General features: G+C 40.5%; 1 protein-coding gene across 1 annotated transcript; it reads left to right on the forward strand.

The window, feature by feature from the left end:
- Positions 1–5,362: 5,362 nt before the first annotated feature.
- On the forward strand, positions 5,363–18,648 carry LOC139299957 (cytochrome P450 2K1-like). Its single transcript, XM_070922917.1, has 15 exons — positions 5,363–5,404; positions 6,610–6,787; positions 8,625–8,798; positions 8,919–9,068; positions 9,196–9,356; positions 9,841–10,020; positions 12,071–12,230; positions 14,068–14,241; positions 14,362–14,511; positions 14,639–14,799; positions 15,284–15,463; positions 16,281–16,422; positions 17,395–17,576; positions 18,230–18,371; positions 18,449–18,648. The coding sequence occupies exons 1-15, from the start codon at positions 5,363–5,365 to the stop codon at positions 18,646–18,648; spliced, it is 2,376 nt and encodes a 791-aa protein (XP_070779018.1).
- Positions 18,649–20,307: the final 1,659 nt, after the last annotated feature.

Genomic DNA, 20,307 nt, shown 5'->3' on the forward strand with positions numbered 1-20,307 from the left:
TTCAGGGATTACAGAGATATTTTACACAGCATGATGCAGTTTAATGTTTTGTAAATGTCTTTGTCCTTGCAGGTCGCAGGATGTGTGTCGGAGAGAGTCTGGCAAAGATGGAGATCTTCCTCACCACTTTCCTCCAGCGCTTTTGTTTCACAATAATGCCAAATAACCAGCTTTAAATATTGTTTAAAATGAGTATCAATAAATAATAGCTGCTGTTTGTAAGTTCAAAGAGCCTCTAGCATGGACAGAATATGAGACAACAGGCTCCTGGACACAGGCATGTAAAGGGCCCCCTCCTACATAGGAGCAAGACAGACACACGTTGTTTTAAGTCATTTTGTGTGCCTTTGTAATCGTTTGACTTTTGAAGTGGTAGCGTTACCTTCACACAGTGGCTTCACAGACACAATGTTTATTGTGTTGATGAAAGGTGTAGGATAATGAGACTACAGACTATCAGTCAAACTTTATTTGGATACCTTTCTTACAGGTTAGTGAAATTCAAAGTGCTTCACAGATGACTGACAAGCTGATAACAAGACAGTACAAATGTAAATGTATACATGAATAAGATATAGTCCACCACATACACTTTGGTTTTTGTATGGATTAAACAAATGACATATGTGTTAAATAGTGAGCTTTAGAGGTGGTGGTGGTGGCAGGTGGATTTTGTTATGTTTGGACAGAGCCAGACAAGCTGTTTCTCCTGTTTCCAGTCTTTATGCTAAACTAAGCTAACCGGCTGCTGCTTGTAGCTTCATATTTTCAGAATACAGAATACATACAGAAATGAGAGCTGCATTTCATCCCTCTCTCTGTGACCCGCATTTCCTGTCACTCTTCAAGCTGTCCCTATCCAATAAAGGCAAAAAAAAACACCCCCCAAAATATCTAAAAAAAGAAATAGAATGGTATAAATCTTCTCATCTAACTCTCTGCAATAAACCAAATAAGCATATTTTCATATTTCCCCTTTAAGTTGAATATGCCTGATAGTCCCCAGATCTCAAAGTTCATCTAAAAGTATGACCCTAACCCTAACCCTAACCCTAACCCAGAGAGTATGCTCCTTGTTTTTTTTGTTGTTGTTTGGGAAAGGGACCATGTACAATATTAAACATAAATGTTACCATTTGATGTATTGTACCAGAGTTCGCTTATAGATAATTTTCATCTGCAGTCCTTTGGCAGGTCATAATTAAAACATCCACACAGTGATAGAACCACACTAAACAAACTAGACAAACAAGACAAGGCACATAATTCAAAGCTAAACAGAGTAGTACATCACACACACACCATGTCAGCAACAAGTGTATGTTAGACAAATTAAAAACAGGGACATTTGCTTGCAAAACAAAATGAATAAAATGCAATGTCAGTGGTTAGAGTATACGTATAGTTGTTTCTATGTTTTTCTCAATGGAAACCATTCCACAACTGATGGGCCGAGCTATTAACACTTATGTTGCATGTTAAAGTGTATCAGTATCTTATATCAAAAGAAAGCATTGATGTCAAGACAAAGTACATAGTATTCCACATCTACTTGTGTTTTTGGCTATCCCATCACTCCCACTTTAAAGAGGACCTATTATGCTTTTCCTTATTTTCTGTCATATACATAGTGTTACAATGTTGGATATTCCTATTAAACGTTACTAAAGTTGCTAAGTAATGAGGAAAACGTATGTAAAAGTCTTCAGACTGCTCAGAACTATCCCTTCGTTTTTCATGTCTTACTTCTGTGAGCCCTGTTACGTAATAAGCCTCACGGATGGTCATCTGCTCAGGGCACAGCAGTGACAGCACGTCACAGCTCGGTCTGTCTGAGTAATTGGGCTGCTCTGCTCAGGACTGCTCTTTACTACTACTCAGTTGTTCAGTATGTCTCACAGAAAGTGCTTTTTCTGTTGTGAAGGAAAGTAGGTTGGTAGAGGGTAGTTTTTTGATGGACAGATGGCAGATATATATCTGTATCTATGCTCTTAGTTAGCTGACTCTAACCATCTGACTCTTGGAGCCCGGGACTGAAAACCTCCTCCTCCCAGCAGTCCAAAGCTCCTGTGCTGGCGGTGTAAACACCAACACTCCCCTGGTGCTCAGAGTGAACTGAGCTAATGGCAGCTACAGTTATCAGCAGTCAGCAGTTACTTTATAAAGCTTTCTGTCCATCAGGAAACTCCGTAAATCACCGAGAGTTGAGGCAGAGCAGCCGGAGGACATCAGAGGGAAAACCAGAAAAGATTTTCTCCATAAAATGATCGAGTTTCACTAAAATCAGTGAATAAACTTGTGTGTTTTTGTACAGTAATCAGTGAGGCCCAGTCCCCAGAATGCTGCTGTATGCAGAGAGAGAGACAGAGGCATCTCCCTGCCCTTCCTGGGCTGCAGGAAGCTGGCCAATCAGAAGAAAGTGCGCTTTTAGGGAGGAGGGCCTTGAGGGAGCTCAAAAGGCTAGTGTCAGATAGAGGGTGAACTGAGGGGCTGCATAAAGGGCAACAATAAGACAAGGACTTATTTGATCTGTGAATCATGCAAAGCTACTCTAGCGGTGTCCCAGAATAAAGATATAGAGCTGGAAATGAGCATGATACCTCCTCTTTAAATGGTACCCATGTCACTCTGCTAATTCCTACAAATACTTAGGAGTTTGGCTTGATGGTAGACTGTCATTCATGATTCACCTTCAGAATTCAACCCAAAATCAACATTTCTGCAGGATTGAAACCTGACTGTCTTTGGTGTGTTGTCATTTTTGTAAAGTTGACTGTTAACAGTTGTACAACAGTCAGCTCAGTGTGTTGAATAAACTTTCCCTCTAGCACACCATACATTTCATCATATATTAACTTTAGTTTCACCACTTGTTTGTATTTCTTTAAGGTTAACCTTTGGAGTGGGTCCAAGGGCAAAGAAAAAAATACTTATATACCATGCTCATTTACAAAAAATATTCGTTAAACAACAACCCAGATCACACTAGATTGCTCCAAACATAAAGTTAATGATGATTCTGCTCTGGGTGACATTCATATATTAACTTAGTTTCACCACTTGTTTGTATTTCTTTAAGGTTAACCTTTGGAGTGGGTCCACGGGCAAAGAAAAAAGTACTTATGTGTTAAAGTATACCATGCTCATTTACAAAAAATGTCGTATTCAAATGAAAAAATAAAATGTTGTCATTTGCAGGAGTTATATTTACCATTGGACACTCATGGAAAGAAATCAGGCATTAGAATCAGAATCAGAATCAGAAATACTTTATTGATCCCCGGGGGGAAATTGTACAGTACCAGTGGTCCCATTCAAGATTAGAAAGCAGCATACATTTAGAAATAAAAGTATGTACCAAATATAGAAATAAGAAATAGAAAATAAAATATACACATTTACAATATTTAAGTGAAAAATAAAAGTAAAAACATACATACAACAGCAATGTATATGTATGTGTATATATACAGTCATGGAAAAAATTATTAGACCACCCTTGTTTTCTTCAATTACTTGTTCATTTTAATGCCTGGTACCACTAAAGGTATATTACCTGAAGAATACAATGAACACGACAAAAAATGCAGCTGATTACATAATACTTCATGTCCTATTTGACATGCTTAAGCTTAATTGTATTCCCAGGGTATATAAGAGGCCATTTCATGTCATAAGCAGCACTGCACATGCAAAGGCCTGGAGTGGTTTCCTGCTTACATTCAAGCCGTAGCACAACTCAGAAGTTGTCAGCTCTCACATAATGCCTAAAACAAAAGAATTATGTGAAGCCACAAAGGCAGCCATCTTGGCACTGCTGGAAATTGGCATGAGTGAGAGACAGGTAGCCAAAAAACTGAAGATCTCCAAGACAGCCGTTCATTACACCAAGAAAAAACAAGCCGAATATGGTACTACCAAATTGCTAGCTGGTCGAGGCAGGAAACGTCTTTCTACCCCACGAGATGACCGTGCACTCATCCGTTCCTGTGTCAGGAATCGTCGTCAGACCTCCAGGGACCTTAAAAATGAGTGGGCACTGTCGAGAAATGTGACTTGTTCGGCAAGGACAGTTCGAAACCGACTTCTTGAAGCTGGTCTGAAGTCACACAGGGCACGGAAGAAGCCCTTCATCAACGAAAGGCAGAGGAAGGCCTGGTTACTCTTTGCTAGGGATCACAAGGATTGGACTGTTGATGATTGGGCTAAGGTTCTCTTCAGTGATGAATCCAATTTTGAGTTGATGCCCACTCCAGCCAACTTACTGGTTAGGAGGAAGCCTGGAGAAGCCTACAAACCAGACTGTCTTGCCCCAACAGTAAAACATGGGGGTGGATCAGTGATGATCTGGGGTTGTTTCAGTATGGGTGGAACAGGGCAAATGCAATTGTGTGAAGGGCGAATGAACCAGGTCATGTACAGGGCTACTCTTGAAAACAGTCTTCTTCCATCAGCTGGAAAACTCTTTCCTGCCTCGAATGACTGGATTTTCCAACAAGACAATGCCCCTTGCCACATGGCAAGGTCAGTTAAAGCCTGGATGGAGAACCAGAACATTCGAACCATGCCTTGGCCTGCTCAATCACCAGATCTAAATCCAATGGAAAACCTGTGGAAAATCATCAAACTCAAAATGGAGAACCACAAGCCCAAAAACAAAGCAAATTTGTTTGAATTTGTGCAACAGGAATGGGCTGCTGTGACAGCAGAACAATGTCAGAAGCTGGTGGAGACCATGCCAAGACGCATGGCTGCAGTCATCAGAAACAATGGTTATGCAATCAAGTACTAACTCCTGTGTGTATCATGTGACTAAAACAGACAGAAAAGAAAACATGGAATGCCTAAAAGCACTGTTTTTGGCAGTACAATGCCATAGTTATTGATGTAAGAACTTAAGTGATTTTGGTTATTATCAAGAAAACCATGGAAAATGGTTAGATATCAGCTCTTAAATTAAACTCTTATGAGCTATTTTTGTTGTTATCATTATATTTGTCCAAACAAATGTACCTTTAGTGGTACCAGGCATTAAAATGAACAAGAAATTGAAGAAAACAAGGGTGGTCTAATAATTTTTTCCATGACTGTATATATATACTTACCTATACTTACCTTTGCACTTATATATATATATGTATGTATTGTCATTTAAGAATATGTAATAGTGAGGTAGTATATGTAGAAGATTTCCAGTCTGTTTATTGACACTCAGAGGGAGGAGTTGAACAGTTTGATGGCCACAGGCAGGAATGATTTCCTGTGGCTCTCTGTTGTACATTTGGGAGGAATGAGTCTCCCACTGAAGGTGCTCTTTTGACTGACCAGTACATTATGGAGAGGATGTGAGACATTGTCCAAGATGACCCGCAGCTTGGACAGCATCCTCCTGTCTGACACCACCGTCAGAGAGTCCAGCTCCACCCCCCCACAACGTCACTGGCCTTGCGGATCAATTTATTGAGTCTGTTGGAGTCCGCCACCCTCAGCGTGCTGCCCCAGCATGCAACAGCATAGAGGATAGCACTGGCCACCACAGACTCATAGAACATCCTCAGCATAGTCCGGCAGCTGTTGAAGGACCTCAGCTGCCTCAGAAAATAGAGACGGCTCTGGCCCTTCTTGTAGAGGGCATTAGTGTTCTTCGCCCAGTCCAGTTTATTGTTAATGTGAACTCCCAGGTACTTGTAATCCTCTACAATGTCCACACTGGCCCCCTGGATGAAAACAGGGGTCATCGTCACCTTGGGCCTCCTCAGATCCACAGTCAGCTCCTTAGTCTTTGTCACGTTGAACTGCAGGTGGTTCAGCTGGCACCATGTGACAAAGTTGTCCACAGCAGCCCTGTACTCCTCCTCATCACCCTTACTGATATATCCAACTATTGCTGAGTCATCAGAAAACTTCTGAAGATGGCAGGTCTCTGTGCTGTAGCTGAAGTCTGTGGTGTAAAACAAACAGGAGCGACTGTAACAGGCTGCATGCACAGTCGGCGCATGTGAACTAAAGTTGATACTTACCTTTGCATTGACTAACCTGAAGCACGATGGAATGGACAAAAAAGCAAAAAAGCAGGTGAAGAGAAAAACATAGAGAGTCAACGCCTGATTGATGTATTTTCATTACATTAGGTTTGCTTGTTTGTGACAAAACCCTCAATTGTTTGATTTTTTTTCTTTAGGCAGTCTTTAATATGAATCCGCCACTGAACCATGCTGTAACTGACATTTAACTGTGGAGAATTAAGCAAAAGAAACCGCTAAACTTTTTTTCTTTTAGGTAAAGCCTTTGACACCATTCAGCCAGTAAACTATGCCGTCTCCAGTATCATCTGCTCTATTGTCTACAGCAACAGGCTTGAATATGATGACCCAGATTTCAGATCTATGGTGGAGCGAGCTTGTAAAAACTCTCGACTCCTGGGTTTGGTTCAAAATTGTTCGTCAAACAACAACCCAGATCACACTAGATTGCTCCAAACATAAAGTTAATGATGTTCTGCTTTGGGTGACCAAAGTGCAAAGACCAAGCAAGGACAGGAACAAACTGTTCTATGAGAAGGTTTGTGTTAGGAGAAGCGTCCAGGTGACTTTAGGATTATGATGATAGGATTATGATCTTTTCCAGTCCTCCATTTCAGTCTCCCTGCTGGCGGTCATTGTGGGCCTGCTGGTCCTGCACCTTTATGCCACCTTCAGCTCCCAAGAAAACAGAAGGGAGCCTCCAGGACCTAAACCTCTCCCCCTGCTTGGTAACCTGTTGCAGCTGGATCTCAAGAGACCACACACCACTCTTTTCAACACAGGCTTCACAATTAATATGATTATCCTCTAGCATACATCATCTTTGATTAAGTATTTTTTGTAATTAAAGACTGGAGATCAACAGAAAACAAAAAACTAATGGGATTTCATATAATGGCCTCATCTTTAGGAGAGCAGGATTCTCTGGACAACAGTACTGAAGGATACAAAATGTTCTGGCCACTTTACTGCAGCTTTGTTCATCTGTGTTTGGAATTAGAGTAAAGCTGTCATGATCTCAATAATACTCAGGCCGTATACTGTATATATATATATATATATATATATATATATAGTATAGAACAGAGGTATTTATCTGGACACTTTACTTTATTACTTTATTCTGGTCACTGCACTGTTTGTTATTTATCTTAATTTTATTTTTATTCTTATTTTACCTTTTATATTCTACTTATTTGTTATCGAAACAATAGCACCTTCAGACCACGGCAAATTCCTTGTAATGTATGTTACTTGGCAATAAACAGTTTCTGATTCTGATTCTGATTCGGATTCAACTAAAGTTCGAAGAGGTCCAGTTCGAGACAATTTCCTCAAGCAAAGGTCCGGAACATCATAATGTCTGACTTGCGTTGTGATTTAGTGTGATATATATTGAAGTAGCTTAGTAGTTGTATCAATGTCTGCATGTAATCAACAACTGACTGTCAAATCAAATAAAGAAAGTACAATTCAAAAACATTTTGACCATATTTATTGTCACTTAACATTGAACTATAAAGATATATAATACTGTAGATATGTATAATGTTCTTCTCTCATTAACAAAAAGAAGGGCTGCATTTAGAAATAAAATATAGAAAATAAATAGCTTTTGAAAAATTGTGCATCTTAAAATAAAGTGCTTAATTTTAGAAAAACAAAATAAAGTGTAGCAGCAGCTTGAGTTTTCCTTTTTCTTTGTTAAGTGTTTCACGTCTTGACTTAACAGTCTCCACCAATTTCACAATAAATAATGTGTCTTCTCTCCCGGTGTCGTTCACTCGTCTTATTATCTGACACTCGCCTCTCTCGTCTGTCTGTATTCAGAGTCGCAACGTTTAGTGCCTGGAATGCACAGATTTGATTGGCTGACTAGCATCACATGGGCTGGCGTAACTGTGAGTTTCTTCAGCCGCTAAACCAGCGCCGCAAATACTAGAAAAGCTGCGCCGACTAGAATAGGAGCGCCCCGTCAAAATTTAAAATCCATTAATAATTTATTGATTATAGGTCCGGGTCCGTATAGACGGCGTCTGGGTCCGGACTCGGACCGCGGTCCGCCTGTTAGTGACCCATGCATAACAGTCCAAAGGACCCATACACAGAATTGAGTCCAGGAGGTTAAATTAAACCAGTCTGAAAATCCACTTTCTGCTCTTCCGTCTCCTTCGGTATTTTCATTTCACTCCTTCACCTGGAGTGAGTCACAATACTCACACAACATGAAACACGCTCAAGAAGGAGTAGACCACGCAAATATTGTCTCTGACTTGTGTGACGCTTGAAAGTGTGGCTGTAATGGAATCCCTTTTGCAGTCTCCCAGTACAACCACTATACTGGCCACTGTTGGGATCCTACTTGCTTTGTATGTATTTTTATTCAGTTTTGACCGTCAAAGAAAGGAGCCTCCGGGACCCAGACCACTGCTTGTGTTTGGGAATTTGCTGCAGCTGGGTTTTAAGTCTCCCCACGGCACGCTGTATGAAGTAAGTAAATGATATGTGGAACTGAATTAGATATAAATACTCATTTGCCTTAGGGATAGACAAAGTATGTATATTTGATAGTATTTCATTTTGTCCTGCAAGCTATTTGATGGACTTTATTTCAGCTCTCCAAGAAGTATGGACCGGTATTTACGGTCCATTTTGGGCCCAAAAAAGTGGTGGTGCTGGCAGGACACAAGATGATCAAGCAGGCTCTAGTCAAGCACGAGGATTTTTCAGAGAGAGAACATTTCCCAATTATTGATGACCTGAAATTAACACATGGTGAGGAACAAAAACTATTTAGTGTAGTATATTTATATATTTTTCTGTTTTAACACTTTTGTCAAGTGCTACTTAAAAACTATGCTCATTTACAAACAACTTATATTTTGTTATCTGCAGGAATTGTATTTGCCAATGGAGACTCATGGAAAGAAATGAGGCGTTTTGCGTTGACTACCATGAAAGGCTTTGGAATGGGCAAAAAAGCATGTGAAGAGAAAATCACAGTGGAGGGTCAACGCCTGATTGATGTAATTAAAGAAAAAGATGGTAACCAACTTTTGGCATTTTAAATTTGTTGTGATAAAACCTTTAGGCAAAGTCTCTAATACTAACCTGCCGATCCAAAGCTGTGGGGAATTATGCCACTGACACCACTAAACCTTTTCTCTCTCAGGTAAAGCCTTTGACACCACCCAGCTGGTAAACTGTGCCGTCTCCAATATCATCTGTTCTATTGTCTATGGCAACAGATTTGAATATGATGACCCAGAGTTCAGGTCTATGGTGGATCGAGCTAATAAGAACACTCAAATCCTGGGCTCTGCTTCAGTACGGGTATTGCAGTGCTTCATATTGTAACAGTATACTGACACAAACAAGTGCTGACTCAGTTGGCCTGTAAAAGGTTGATGTCGTTCTTCTATAGATGACCAGAGTACACATGAGGACAGGTCGTTGTGGTGGTTCAGGTTAGAACTTTCACCTCATAGCAGGACAGTTTCCGTCCCTCCAAGGACATTCAGGTTGATCATTCGGAAAGGTGTAGATATGAGGGAATGTGTTAGTCTGTCAATATTTGTAAAAGGACAATAGTAATGTGAATGATTGAGGCACAGGGAGAGGAATTGTAGCAGGAGAACCAGGAAGTACCATCTCCTCTGGAGCGAGCAATAAGGTGATTTCCTGTATGCCATATGTCATATAAGTTATCTTTTATATAATCAAAGGTATTGTATATACAGGTTCACATGTGAGCCCATATAAGTAAGCAGATAATGTCACTTTGTTAGTTGGTTTAATATATGTGTTTGTTCAACAGTTATATAACTACTTTCCAAGGCTGTTCAAATGGCTTGGAGCCCGAAAGCAACTGATGAAGAGTGCGTTGGATAATAGGAGACAAATGACAGAGTTGATCAAGGGTTTACACGACACCCTTAATCCACAGATGTGCAGAGGTTTGGTGGATTCCTTTCTGGCCCACAAGAAAGACCTTGAGGTAAACAAGAAATAGCATAGATTTAAATAGTTACTGTAAAGACCTCACACTGGCTTTATATTGGCAAACCTTAAAGCTCTATGAGGTGAACCTTTTCATAGAAAAAAATGAGAAAGAAGGGGGGTGGGCTTCTGTGTTGTCTTGGTTAGTAATGAAGATGCCGTGACACCGGAATCTCTTTGGAGTTGATCTACATTTATTCTGACAACGACAAATAATAAAGCAGAACCTCCATCTAAATGACACTGCCTGTTCCAGGTCCGACATACATGACATGAATATATAGACAAAACGGGAGTTGTCGTAGTTTGCTGCAACCTTAAGCTAGCAGTGCTTAACTGTAAAAAAAACAAAACACCTTTTCAAGGGCCAGTGCTCTGAAATCCTACACCTCTCCATCATGAGAATTGTGACAGAAAGGTGAGAGGTTAAGGGGACAAAATTAATTTATAGTGGGGACCACAAAAGAATAAATTAAGGAATTTTGAACTTGAACTTTACAAATATACAGTGTACACATGCTAGGTTTGGAGGCCTTTCTAGTCAGGTATTAACTATAATAGATTATATTATTATATTATAATAGATTTTGTGTAATCATATGAACAAGTGGTTCATGCATATGACAAAGTTAGTAAATCACCCAATGCAACATGGAACTGCTTTGTGGTGACAAGTACTAGATATGAAGCTGCCTATTATCCTAATATAATATTGCATGTTTGCTAAAGTGTACACAATCTTTAAAGTTGACTACTCCTTTCAAAAGTAATACTGTACTACTGACACTCGTTTTCATTGTTTCAATGCTTGTAAGGCATCTGGAAATATGAAGTCTCACTACACTGAAGACAACCTACTGGTGACTGTTGTCAACCTGTTTACTGCTGGCTCCGACACTACGTCATCTACTATTAGATATGGCTTACTGTTCATGGCCAAGTACCCGAAAATTCAAGGTAAGGAACACAAAGAACACTTAATTTCTGAGACATATTTCATGAAACATTTATTGAAAGTTTCAAAGTGAGACAACTATGACCACAAACCTGCCCCAACCAATCTATTCAATGAATCGTTTTCAATGAATCTTTGAGCTCCCAGGTACTTGCAATCCTCTACAATGTCCACACTGGCCCCCTGGATGAAAACAGGGGTCATCGTCACCTTGGGCCTCCTCAGATCCACAGTCAGCTCCTTAGTCTTTGTCACGTTGAACTGCAGGTGGTTCAGCTTGCACCATGTGACAAAGTTGTCCACAGCAGCCCTGTACTCCTCCTCATCACCCTTACTGATATATCCAACTATTGCTGAGTCATCAGAAAACTTCTGAAGATGGCAGGTCTCTGTGCTGTAGCTGAAGTCTGTGGTGTAAAACAAACAGGAGCGACTGTAACAGGCTGCATGCACAGTCGGCGCATGTGAACTAAAGTTGATACTTACCTTTGCATTGACTAACCTGAAGCACGATGGAATGGACAAAAAAGCAAAAAAGCAGGTGAAGAGAAAAACATAGAGAGTCAACGCCTGATTGATGTATTTTCATTACATTAGGTTTGCTTGTTTGTGACAAAACCCTCAATTGTTTGATTTTTTTTCTTTAGGCAGTCTTTAATATGAATCCGCCACTGAACCATGCTGTAACTGACATTTAACTGTGGAGAATTAAGCAAAAGAAACCGCTAAACTTTTTTTCTTTTAGGTAAAGCCTTTGACACCATTCAGCCAGTAAACTATGCCGTCTCCAGTATCATCTGCTCTATTGTCTACAGCAACAGGCTTGAATATGATGACCCAGATTTCAGATCTATGGTGGAGCGAGCTTGTAAAAACTCTCGACTCCTGGGTTTGGTTCAAAATTGTTCGTCAAACAACAACCCAGATCACACTAGATTGCTCCAAACATAAAGTTAATGATGTTCTGCTTTGGGTGACCAAAGTGCAAAGACCAAGCAAGGACAGGAACAAACTGTTCTATGAGAAGGTTTGTGTTAGGAGAAGCGTCCAGGTGACTTTAGGATTATGATGATAGGATTATGATCTTTTCCAGTCCTCCATTTCAGTCTCCCTGCTGGCGGTCATTGTGGGCCTGCTGGTCCTGCACCTTTATGCCACCTTCAGCTCCCAAGAAAACAGAAGGGAGCCTCCAGGACCTAAACCTCTCCCCCTGCTTGGTAACCTGTTGCAGCTGGATCTCAAGAGACCACACACCACTCTTTTCAACACAGGCTTCACAATTAATATGATTATCCTCTAGCATACATCATCTTTAATTAAGTATTTTTTGTAATTAAAGACTGGAGATCAACAGAAAACAAAAAACTAATGGGATTTCATATAATGGCCTCATCTTTAGGAGAGCAGGATTCTCTGGACAACAGTACTGAAGGATACAAAATGTTCTGGCCACTTTACTGCAGCTTTGTTCATCTGTGTTTGGAATTAGAGTAAAGCTGTCATGATCTCAATAATACTCAGGCCGTATACTATATATATATATATATATATATATATATATATAGTATAGAACAGAGGTATTTATCTGGACACTTTACTTTATTACTTTATTCTGGTCACTGCACTGTTTGTTATTTATCTTAATTTTATTTTTATTCTTATTTTACCTTTTATATTCTACTTATTTGTTATCGAAACAATAGCACCTTCAGACCACGGCAAATTCCTTGTAATGTATGTTACTTGGCAATAAACAGTTTCTGATTCTGATTCTGATTCGGATTCAACTAAAGTTCGAAGAGGTCCAGTTCGAGACAATTTCCTCAAGCAAAGGTCCGGAACATCATAATGTCTGACTTGCGTTGTGATTTAGTGTGATATATATTGAAGTAGCTTAGTAGTTGTATCAATGTCTGCATGTAATCAACAACTGACTGTCAAATCAAATAAAGAAAGTACAATTCAAAAACATTTTGACCATATTTATTGTCACTTAACATTGAACTATAAAGATATATAATACTGTAGATATGTATAATGTTCTTCTCTCATTAACAAAAAGAAGGGCTGCATTTAGAAATAAAATATAGAAAATAAATAGCTTTTGAAAAATTGTGCATCTTAAAATAAAGTGCTTAATTTTAGAAAAACAAAATAAAGTGTAGCAGCAGCTTGAGTTTTCCTTTTTCTTTGTTAAGTGTTTCACGTCTTGACTTAACAGTCTCCACCAATTTCACAATAAATAATGTGTCTTCTCTCCCGGTGTCGTTCACTCGTCTTATTATCTGACACTCGCCTCTCTCGTCTGTCTGTATTCAGAGTCGCAACGTTTAGCGCCTGGAATGCACAGATTTGATTGGCTGACTAGCGTCACGTGGGCTGGCGTAACTGTGAGTTTCTTCAGCCGCTAAACCAGCGCCGCAAATACTAGAAAAGCTGCGCCGACTAGAATAGGAGCGCCCCGTCAAAATTTAAAATCCATTAATAATTTATTGATTATAGGTCCGGGTCCGTATAGACGGCGTCTGGGTCCGGACTCGGACCGCGGTCCGCCTGTTAGTGACCCATGCATAACAGTCCAAAGGACCCATACGCAGAATTGAGTCCAGGAGGTTAAATTAAACCAGTCTGAAAATCCACTTTCTGCTCTTCCGTCTCCTTCGGTATTTTCATTTCACTCCTTCACCTGGAGTGAGTCACAATACTCACACAACATGAAACACGCTCAAGAAGGAGTAGACCACGCAAATATTGTCTCTGACTTGTGTGACGCTTGAAAGTGTGGCTGTAATGGAATCCCTTTTGCAGTCTCCCAGTACAACCACTATACTGGCCACTGTTGGGATCCTACTTGCTTTGTATGTATTTTTATTCAGTTTTGACCGTCAAAGAAAGGAGCCTCCGGGACCCAGACCACTGCTTGTGTTTGGGAATTTGCTGCAGCTGGGTTTTAAGTCTCCCCACGGCACGCTGTATGAAGTAAGTAAATGATATGTGGAACTGAATTAGATATAAATACTCATTTGCCTTAGGGATAGACAAAGTATGTATATTTGATAGTATTTCATTTTGTCCTGCAAGCTATTTGATGGACTTTATTTCAGCTCTCCAAGAAGTATGGACCGGTATTTACGGTCCATTTTGGGCCCAAAAAAGTGGTGGTGCTGGCAGGACACAAGATGATCAAGCAGGCTCTAGTCAAGCACGAGGATTTTTCAGAGAGAGAACATTTCCCAATTATTGATGACCTGAAATTAACACATGGTGAGGAACAAAAACTATTTAGTGTAGTATATTTATATATTTTTCTGTTTTAACACTTTTGTCAAGTGCTACTTAAAAACTATGCTCATTTACAAACAACTTATATTTTGTTATCTGCAGGAATTGTATTTGCCAATGGAGACTCATGGAAAGAAATGAGGCGTTTTGCGTTGACTACCATGAAAGGCTTTGGAATGGGCAAAAAAGCATGTGAAGAGAAAATCACAGTGGAGGGTCAACGCCTGATTGATGTAATTAAAGAAAAAGATGGTAACCAACTTTTGGCATTTTAAATTTGTTGTGATAAAACCTTTAGGCAAAGTCTCTAATACTAACCTGCCGATCCAAAGCTGTGGGGAATTATGCCACTGACACCACTAAACCTTTTCTCTCTCAGGTAAAGCCTTTGACACCACCCAGCTGGTAAACTGTGCCGTCTCCAATATCATCTGTTCTATTGTCTATGGCAACAGATTTGAATATGATGACCCAGAGTTCAGGTCTATGGTGGATCGAGCTAATAAGAACACTCAAATCCTGGGCTCTGCTTCAGTACGGGTATTGCAGTGCTTCATATTGTAACAGTATACTGACACAAACAAGTGCTGACTCAGTTGGCCTGTAAAAGGTTGATGTCGTTCTTCTATAGATGACCAGAGTACACATGAGGACAGGTCGTTGTGGTGGTTCAGGTTAGAACTTTCACCTCATAGCAGGACAGTTTCCGTCCCTCCAAGGACATTCAGGTTGATCATTCGGAAAGGTGTAGATATGAGGGAATGTGTTAGTCTGTCAATATTTGTAAAAGGACAATAGTAATGTGAATGATTGAGGCACAGGGAGAGGAATTGTAGCAGGAGAACCAGGAGGTACCATCTCCTCTGGAGCGAGCAATAAGGTGATTTCCTGTATGCCATATGTCATATAAGTTATCTTTTATATAATCAAAGGTATTGTATATACAGGTTCACATGTGAGCCCATATAAGTAAGCAGATAATGTCACTTTGTTAGTTGGTTTAATATATGTGTTTGTTCAACAGTTATATAACTACTTTCCAAGGCTGTTCAAATGGCTTGGAGCCCGAAAGCAACTGATGAAGAGTGCGTTGGATAATAGGAGACAAATGACAGAGTTGATCAAGGGTTTACACGACACCCTTAATCCACAGATGTGCAGAGGTTTGGTGGATTCCTTTCTGGCCCACAAGAAAGACCTTGAGGTAAACAAGAAATAGCATAGATTTAAATAGTTACTGTAAAGACCTCACACTGGCTTTATATTGGCAAACCTTAAAGCTCTATGAGGTGAACCTTTTCATAGAAAAAAATGAGAAAGAAAGGGGGTGGGCTTCTGTGTTGTCTTGGTTAGTAATGAAGATGCCGTGACACCGGAATCTCTTTGGAGTTGATCTACATTTATTCTGACAACGACAAATAATAAAGCAGAACCTCCATCTAAATGACACTGCCTGTTCCAGGTCCGACATACATGACATGAATATATAGACAAAACGGGAGTTGTCGTAGTTTGCTGCAACCTTAAGCTAGCAGTGCTTAACTGTAAAAAAAACAAAACACCTTTTCAAGGGCCAGTGCTCTGAAATCCTACACCTCTCCATCATGAGAATTGTGACAGAAAGGTGAGAGGTTAAGGGGACAAAATTAATTTATAGTGGGGACCACAAAAGAATAAATTAAGGAATTTTGAACTTGAACTTTACAAATATACAGTGTACACATGCTAGGTTTGGAGGCCTTTCTAGTCAGGTATTAACTATAATAGATTATATTATTATATTATAATAGATTTTGTGTAATCATATGAACAAGTGGTTCATGCATATGACAAAGTTAGTAAATCACCCAATGCAACATGGAACTGCTTTGTGGTGACAAGTACTAGATATGAAGCTGCCTATTATCCTAATATAATATTGCATGTTTGCTAAAGTGTACACAATCTTTAAAGTTGACTACTCCTTTCAAAAGTAATACTGTACTACTGACACTCGTTTTCATTGTTTCAATGCTTGTAAGGCATCTGGAAATATGAAGTCTCACTACACTGAAGACAACCTACTGGTGACTGTTGTCAACCTGTTTACTGCTGGCTCCGACACTACGTCATCTACTATTAGATATGGCTTACTGTTCATGGCCAAGTACCCGAAAATTCAAGGTAAGGAACACAAAGAACACTTAATTTCTGAGACATATTTCATGAAACATTTATTGAAAGTTTCAAAGTGAGACAACTATGACCACAAACCTGCCCCAACCAATCTATTCAATGAATCGTTTTCAATGAATCTTTGAGCTGCGCCAGAGGAGCAGCTCAACTGGCTGGCTCTGCGTCTATGCTGATGACATTAGCTCCTCTGCAACTGGACAGATAAAGCCAAGCTGTGGACCTCCGCCTCTACCCACCGTGTTGGTACCCCATCTCTGATGATAGTCTTAGTCTGAGGTGCTCAGTCGTCTAAAATATATCTGCCTGGACATGCCAGGAAACCTGAAGATAGCCCTTAACAGGGCAAATTGGATGAAGAGTGTGTTGCTGATAATCTACCCAGTACAAGGCATCGAGTATGCACAGCGGACTACGAGGGAGAAGTGATGAGAAGATGATTTTTCTGGGTGGCCCCATGCCTCCAAAACACCGCCACTGCAATGTGGGGCTCCTGACCCCATGGCACGTCTTTACCTGTTGCCAATGCCACAATGCCCAGCACCTATCAACGCAAATTCTGTGGATAAAGACTGTACCTTCACTGTACCCTTAATGGCATCCCATGTAGAGCCCTGTTGGGGGACCGATCTTGCTGGCCCCCAAATTGCCTGGTCTGCACTGGGGCCCTACATAAAACCGACGGCCTGAGGCCACTAAGCGTTGCATGATAGTGGTCAGTGATGAAAGTCAGGATACAAGGAAAAGGATCCCTTTGTGTGAATTTCATCAGCCATGTTGTCGATCACCTGTTCTGTTCAGCCAATATACAAGACCATCATTGGATCTGGACCTGAAGACCAAGAAGTGACTATAGCAGATGGCTCAAAACAAGAGGGTACACAGTTGATGGGAAGCTCATGTTACAGCACCCTCTTAAATGGCTGTACGCTAATCAGATTTTTCTAATTTCTAATTTCCCAGACCAGGTCCAGGAGGAGCTGAGCAGGGTGGTAGGAAGCCGCCAGGTTCAGATGGAGGACAGGAAGAACCTACCGTACACTGATGCTGTCATTCATGAAATACAGAGAATGGCCAATGTTGTCCCCACAATTCTACATCGCACCTCCGGAGATGTCTTGTTCCAGGGCTACTTCATCAAGAAGGTAAAACAACTGTTAAAAACAAAGTACTTCACATGCTGTGTTCCTACCAGAGTTGTATGATGTGCTTTGTCCACTTAGTATGGATGGTGAGACACTTTAATTCACTTAAAGTTCAAATTCAATTATTTGGAACCACGAGCGTCTGGAAAATTGTGAGTGATAAACTAAACTTAACAAATTTGATTAATCTTGGGATCCACCATATGCAGTGGACGTGTTTCTTTCTGTGTTTCTAAGAGGGATCACTCTGAGGTGTCCGGATACAGGACTCTCCAAGTCTGTAACACAATTATATTTAAACTGCTGACTTTATTTAGAGTGTTTTGGGGCGTGACATGGTAAAATATCATTCCCCAAATTCCAAACTTTGAGCTAATAATCTATTAGCAATTAATGTACAGCCTTCCATATTGAGTGTGAATTAGTTTGTCACAGTAGTGACTCAGATTTATATTCAGAGGATGAAGCTGGATTTGTTTTCTGGTGAAGCTGTGGTGTTAAAAATTAGCTGCAATATTATCGTTTGCACAGCCATAAATTATGATTCCAGCCATCCTAATACTGGTTAAAAACATACTTGCACTGTTAAGTAATTCTGGAACCACAAGAAACATCCCATCTTAAAACGTGTTATCATCTCCAACATATTGTAGGGGACTCCAGTGCTTGTTCTGCTGTCATCTGCTCTTCAAGATGAAGATGAATGGGAAAAGCCTTACACTTTCAACCCAGCCCACTTCCTCGATAAGGAAGGGAAATTTAGAAAGAGAGAGGCTTTTTTACCATTTTCTGCAGGTAATTGTGATTTTGTTGATTACCACCAAGAAATTTGAGAGAACAAATTTACTTGAAAATGTGTTGATTTGTTTTAGGCTTAAGGGTTTGTGCAGGGGAGAGTTTGGCCAGGATGGAGCTGTTCCTCTTCTTCACCTCCCTCCTGCACAACTTTCGTTTCACTCCTCCACCTGGAGTCACAGAGGATGAACTGGATCTGACACCAGTTGTGGGCTTCACCCTAACTCCTTCACCTCATCAGCTCTGTGCTATCAGCTCTGAGAAACAACTGAACTGACACTGCCATCTTCCACTGAGAAGAATTGAAATTTTACAATGATTAGTCATTAAACATGAAGCGTATAATTAATTGTAATATTCAGTTTATCTTGTTTAGTTTAGTTGTAGTAGTTCTGCTTGTAGATTAAACTACAGCTCTTACATTTCATTCCTCCAGTGCAGGTCATGAGATGAACTGCACCTTTTGTAAGCTTCAGTTGTACACTGTCAACATGCTGATCTCACTGTTTTTGTTGTAAACACAACTTTGTAGCGTCAAACTAAAACATTTTTAATGATAAAATATCATGGAACATGCTTTTGTGGAAAACAACGCACACGATGATTTACACATTGAAATGGGAACATGCATTGGATCATAACGACCTCTTTATTTTGTTATCATAGAGGTATGAAAACTAACAGTTTGTAATGCCAGTCCTAGTTATAAAAAAATAATAGATACAAAATAGTGTTGTTAAAAAATGACATCTCATTTTCTCTACTTTTGTAATCACTGGCTATAGTAAAGACAAATCATTAACACATTATTACTCAAGCATTGTAATCCCTTAATTCTATTGCTGTTTGTATTCTCTTAAAATGTACTTATAAATTAATAAATTAATTTAAAAAATGCTACAGTATGTTCATTGTAAAAATGTGTGTGTCTTACATAAGTACAGTGACTCTTAAAAAAGCACATCCAAACCCTGGTCCCAAAACACACTGTGGCATCTGAAGCCCTCTAAGGTCCTTCCACTTTGATGATGTTGATCTGTTGATCCTGTGAAGAGTGGCTAGAGTTCATCACCGGCTGGGTGGACACACTGCAGTCCTGGAGAGTCCTCACTGGACAGCTGCTTGAGAAATCAGATGTTTTACTCTCAGATCCTCTGAAAGTCTGAGAATGTGACTGGCTGTATGTAGAGACATAGGACTGTGTGTAGGGTGGCATGAGTGTTTGACTGTTTTGCTGTGGGTATGCAGCTGCATACACTTGTGTTTGAGGGGGAGTGTGACTAAGTGGGAGATTCTCAGCATTGCTACATGGTGGAAACCCATTCATGCTTGAAGGGCTCAGTCCTGGCAGTTTAAAGGCCTCCACATTCTCTAAACTCTCTAAAGAGTTGTAGCTTGGCTGGGTTTGGCTACATTGAGTGTACGTGCCTTGACTGAAGTTGAAGGTGTCTTGGCTGAAGGAGGTAGATGCAGAAGCTGTTGGCAAATCAGAGGGTGATGGAGTTTTGTTGTGCTGCTGTTGAACACTGCTACAACGTCCCAGTTGGGATGCGAAACTCTGGAGAGTGCTGAGGATCTGCTTCTGAATGTGTGTCTGCTGCGCCTGCTCCCTTTCCAGGCGGCACTGCTGCTCCACCAGCATCTTCACTGCCAGACCCAAGCTGTGCACCTCAGAGCCCAGGGTCTGAATCTGATCCTGCAGTCCACCTCTCCCTCCGGCGTCCTGGACTGCCTGCTGGGGACTCGGGTTTCCGTCACTGCGAGTGGTGCCCTGGTTTCCAGGAGTCTGTAGACGGATGACGGCAACCCCAGGAGCCGAGGACGTTAAAGGTGAAGGTGACCGGTTAGGAAGACGAATGCCAACCCGAGGGAGAGGGTGAAGGGAACGGACAGACAGACCTGGTCTCTGTGTGAGAAAACGTCTGGGGGCACCGCC

This window comes from Enoplosus armatus, chromosome 17, assembly GCF_043641665.1.
Source record: "Enoplosus armatus isolate fEnoArm2 chromosome 17, fEnoArm2.hap1, whole genome shotgun sequence".
Lineage (NCBI taxonomy): Eukaryota > Metazoa > Chordata > Actinopteri > Centrarchiformes > Enoplosidae > Enoplosus > Enoplosus armatus.

Coding starts and splice junctions, on each gene's coding strand:
- LOC139299957 (XM_070922917.1), top strand. CDS start 5,363: ATGACCCGCAGCTTGGACAGCATCCTCCTGTCTGACACCACC. Junction 5,405..6,609: donor TCCTCCTGTCTGACACCACC/GTCAGAGAGTCC, acceptor TTATGATGATAG/GATTATGATCTTTTCCAGTC. Junction 6,788..8,624: donor GGATCTCAAGAGACCACACA/CCACTCTTTTCA, acceptor AAGCTATTTGAT/GGACTTTATTTCAGCTCTCC.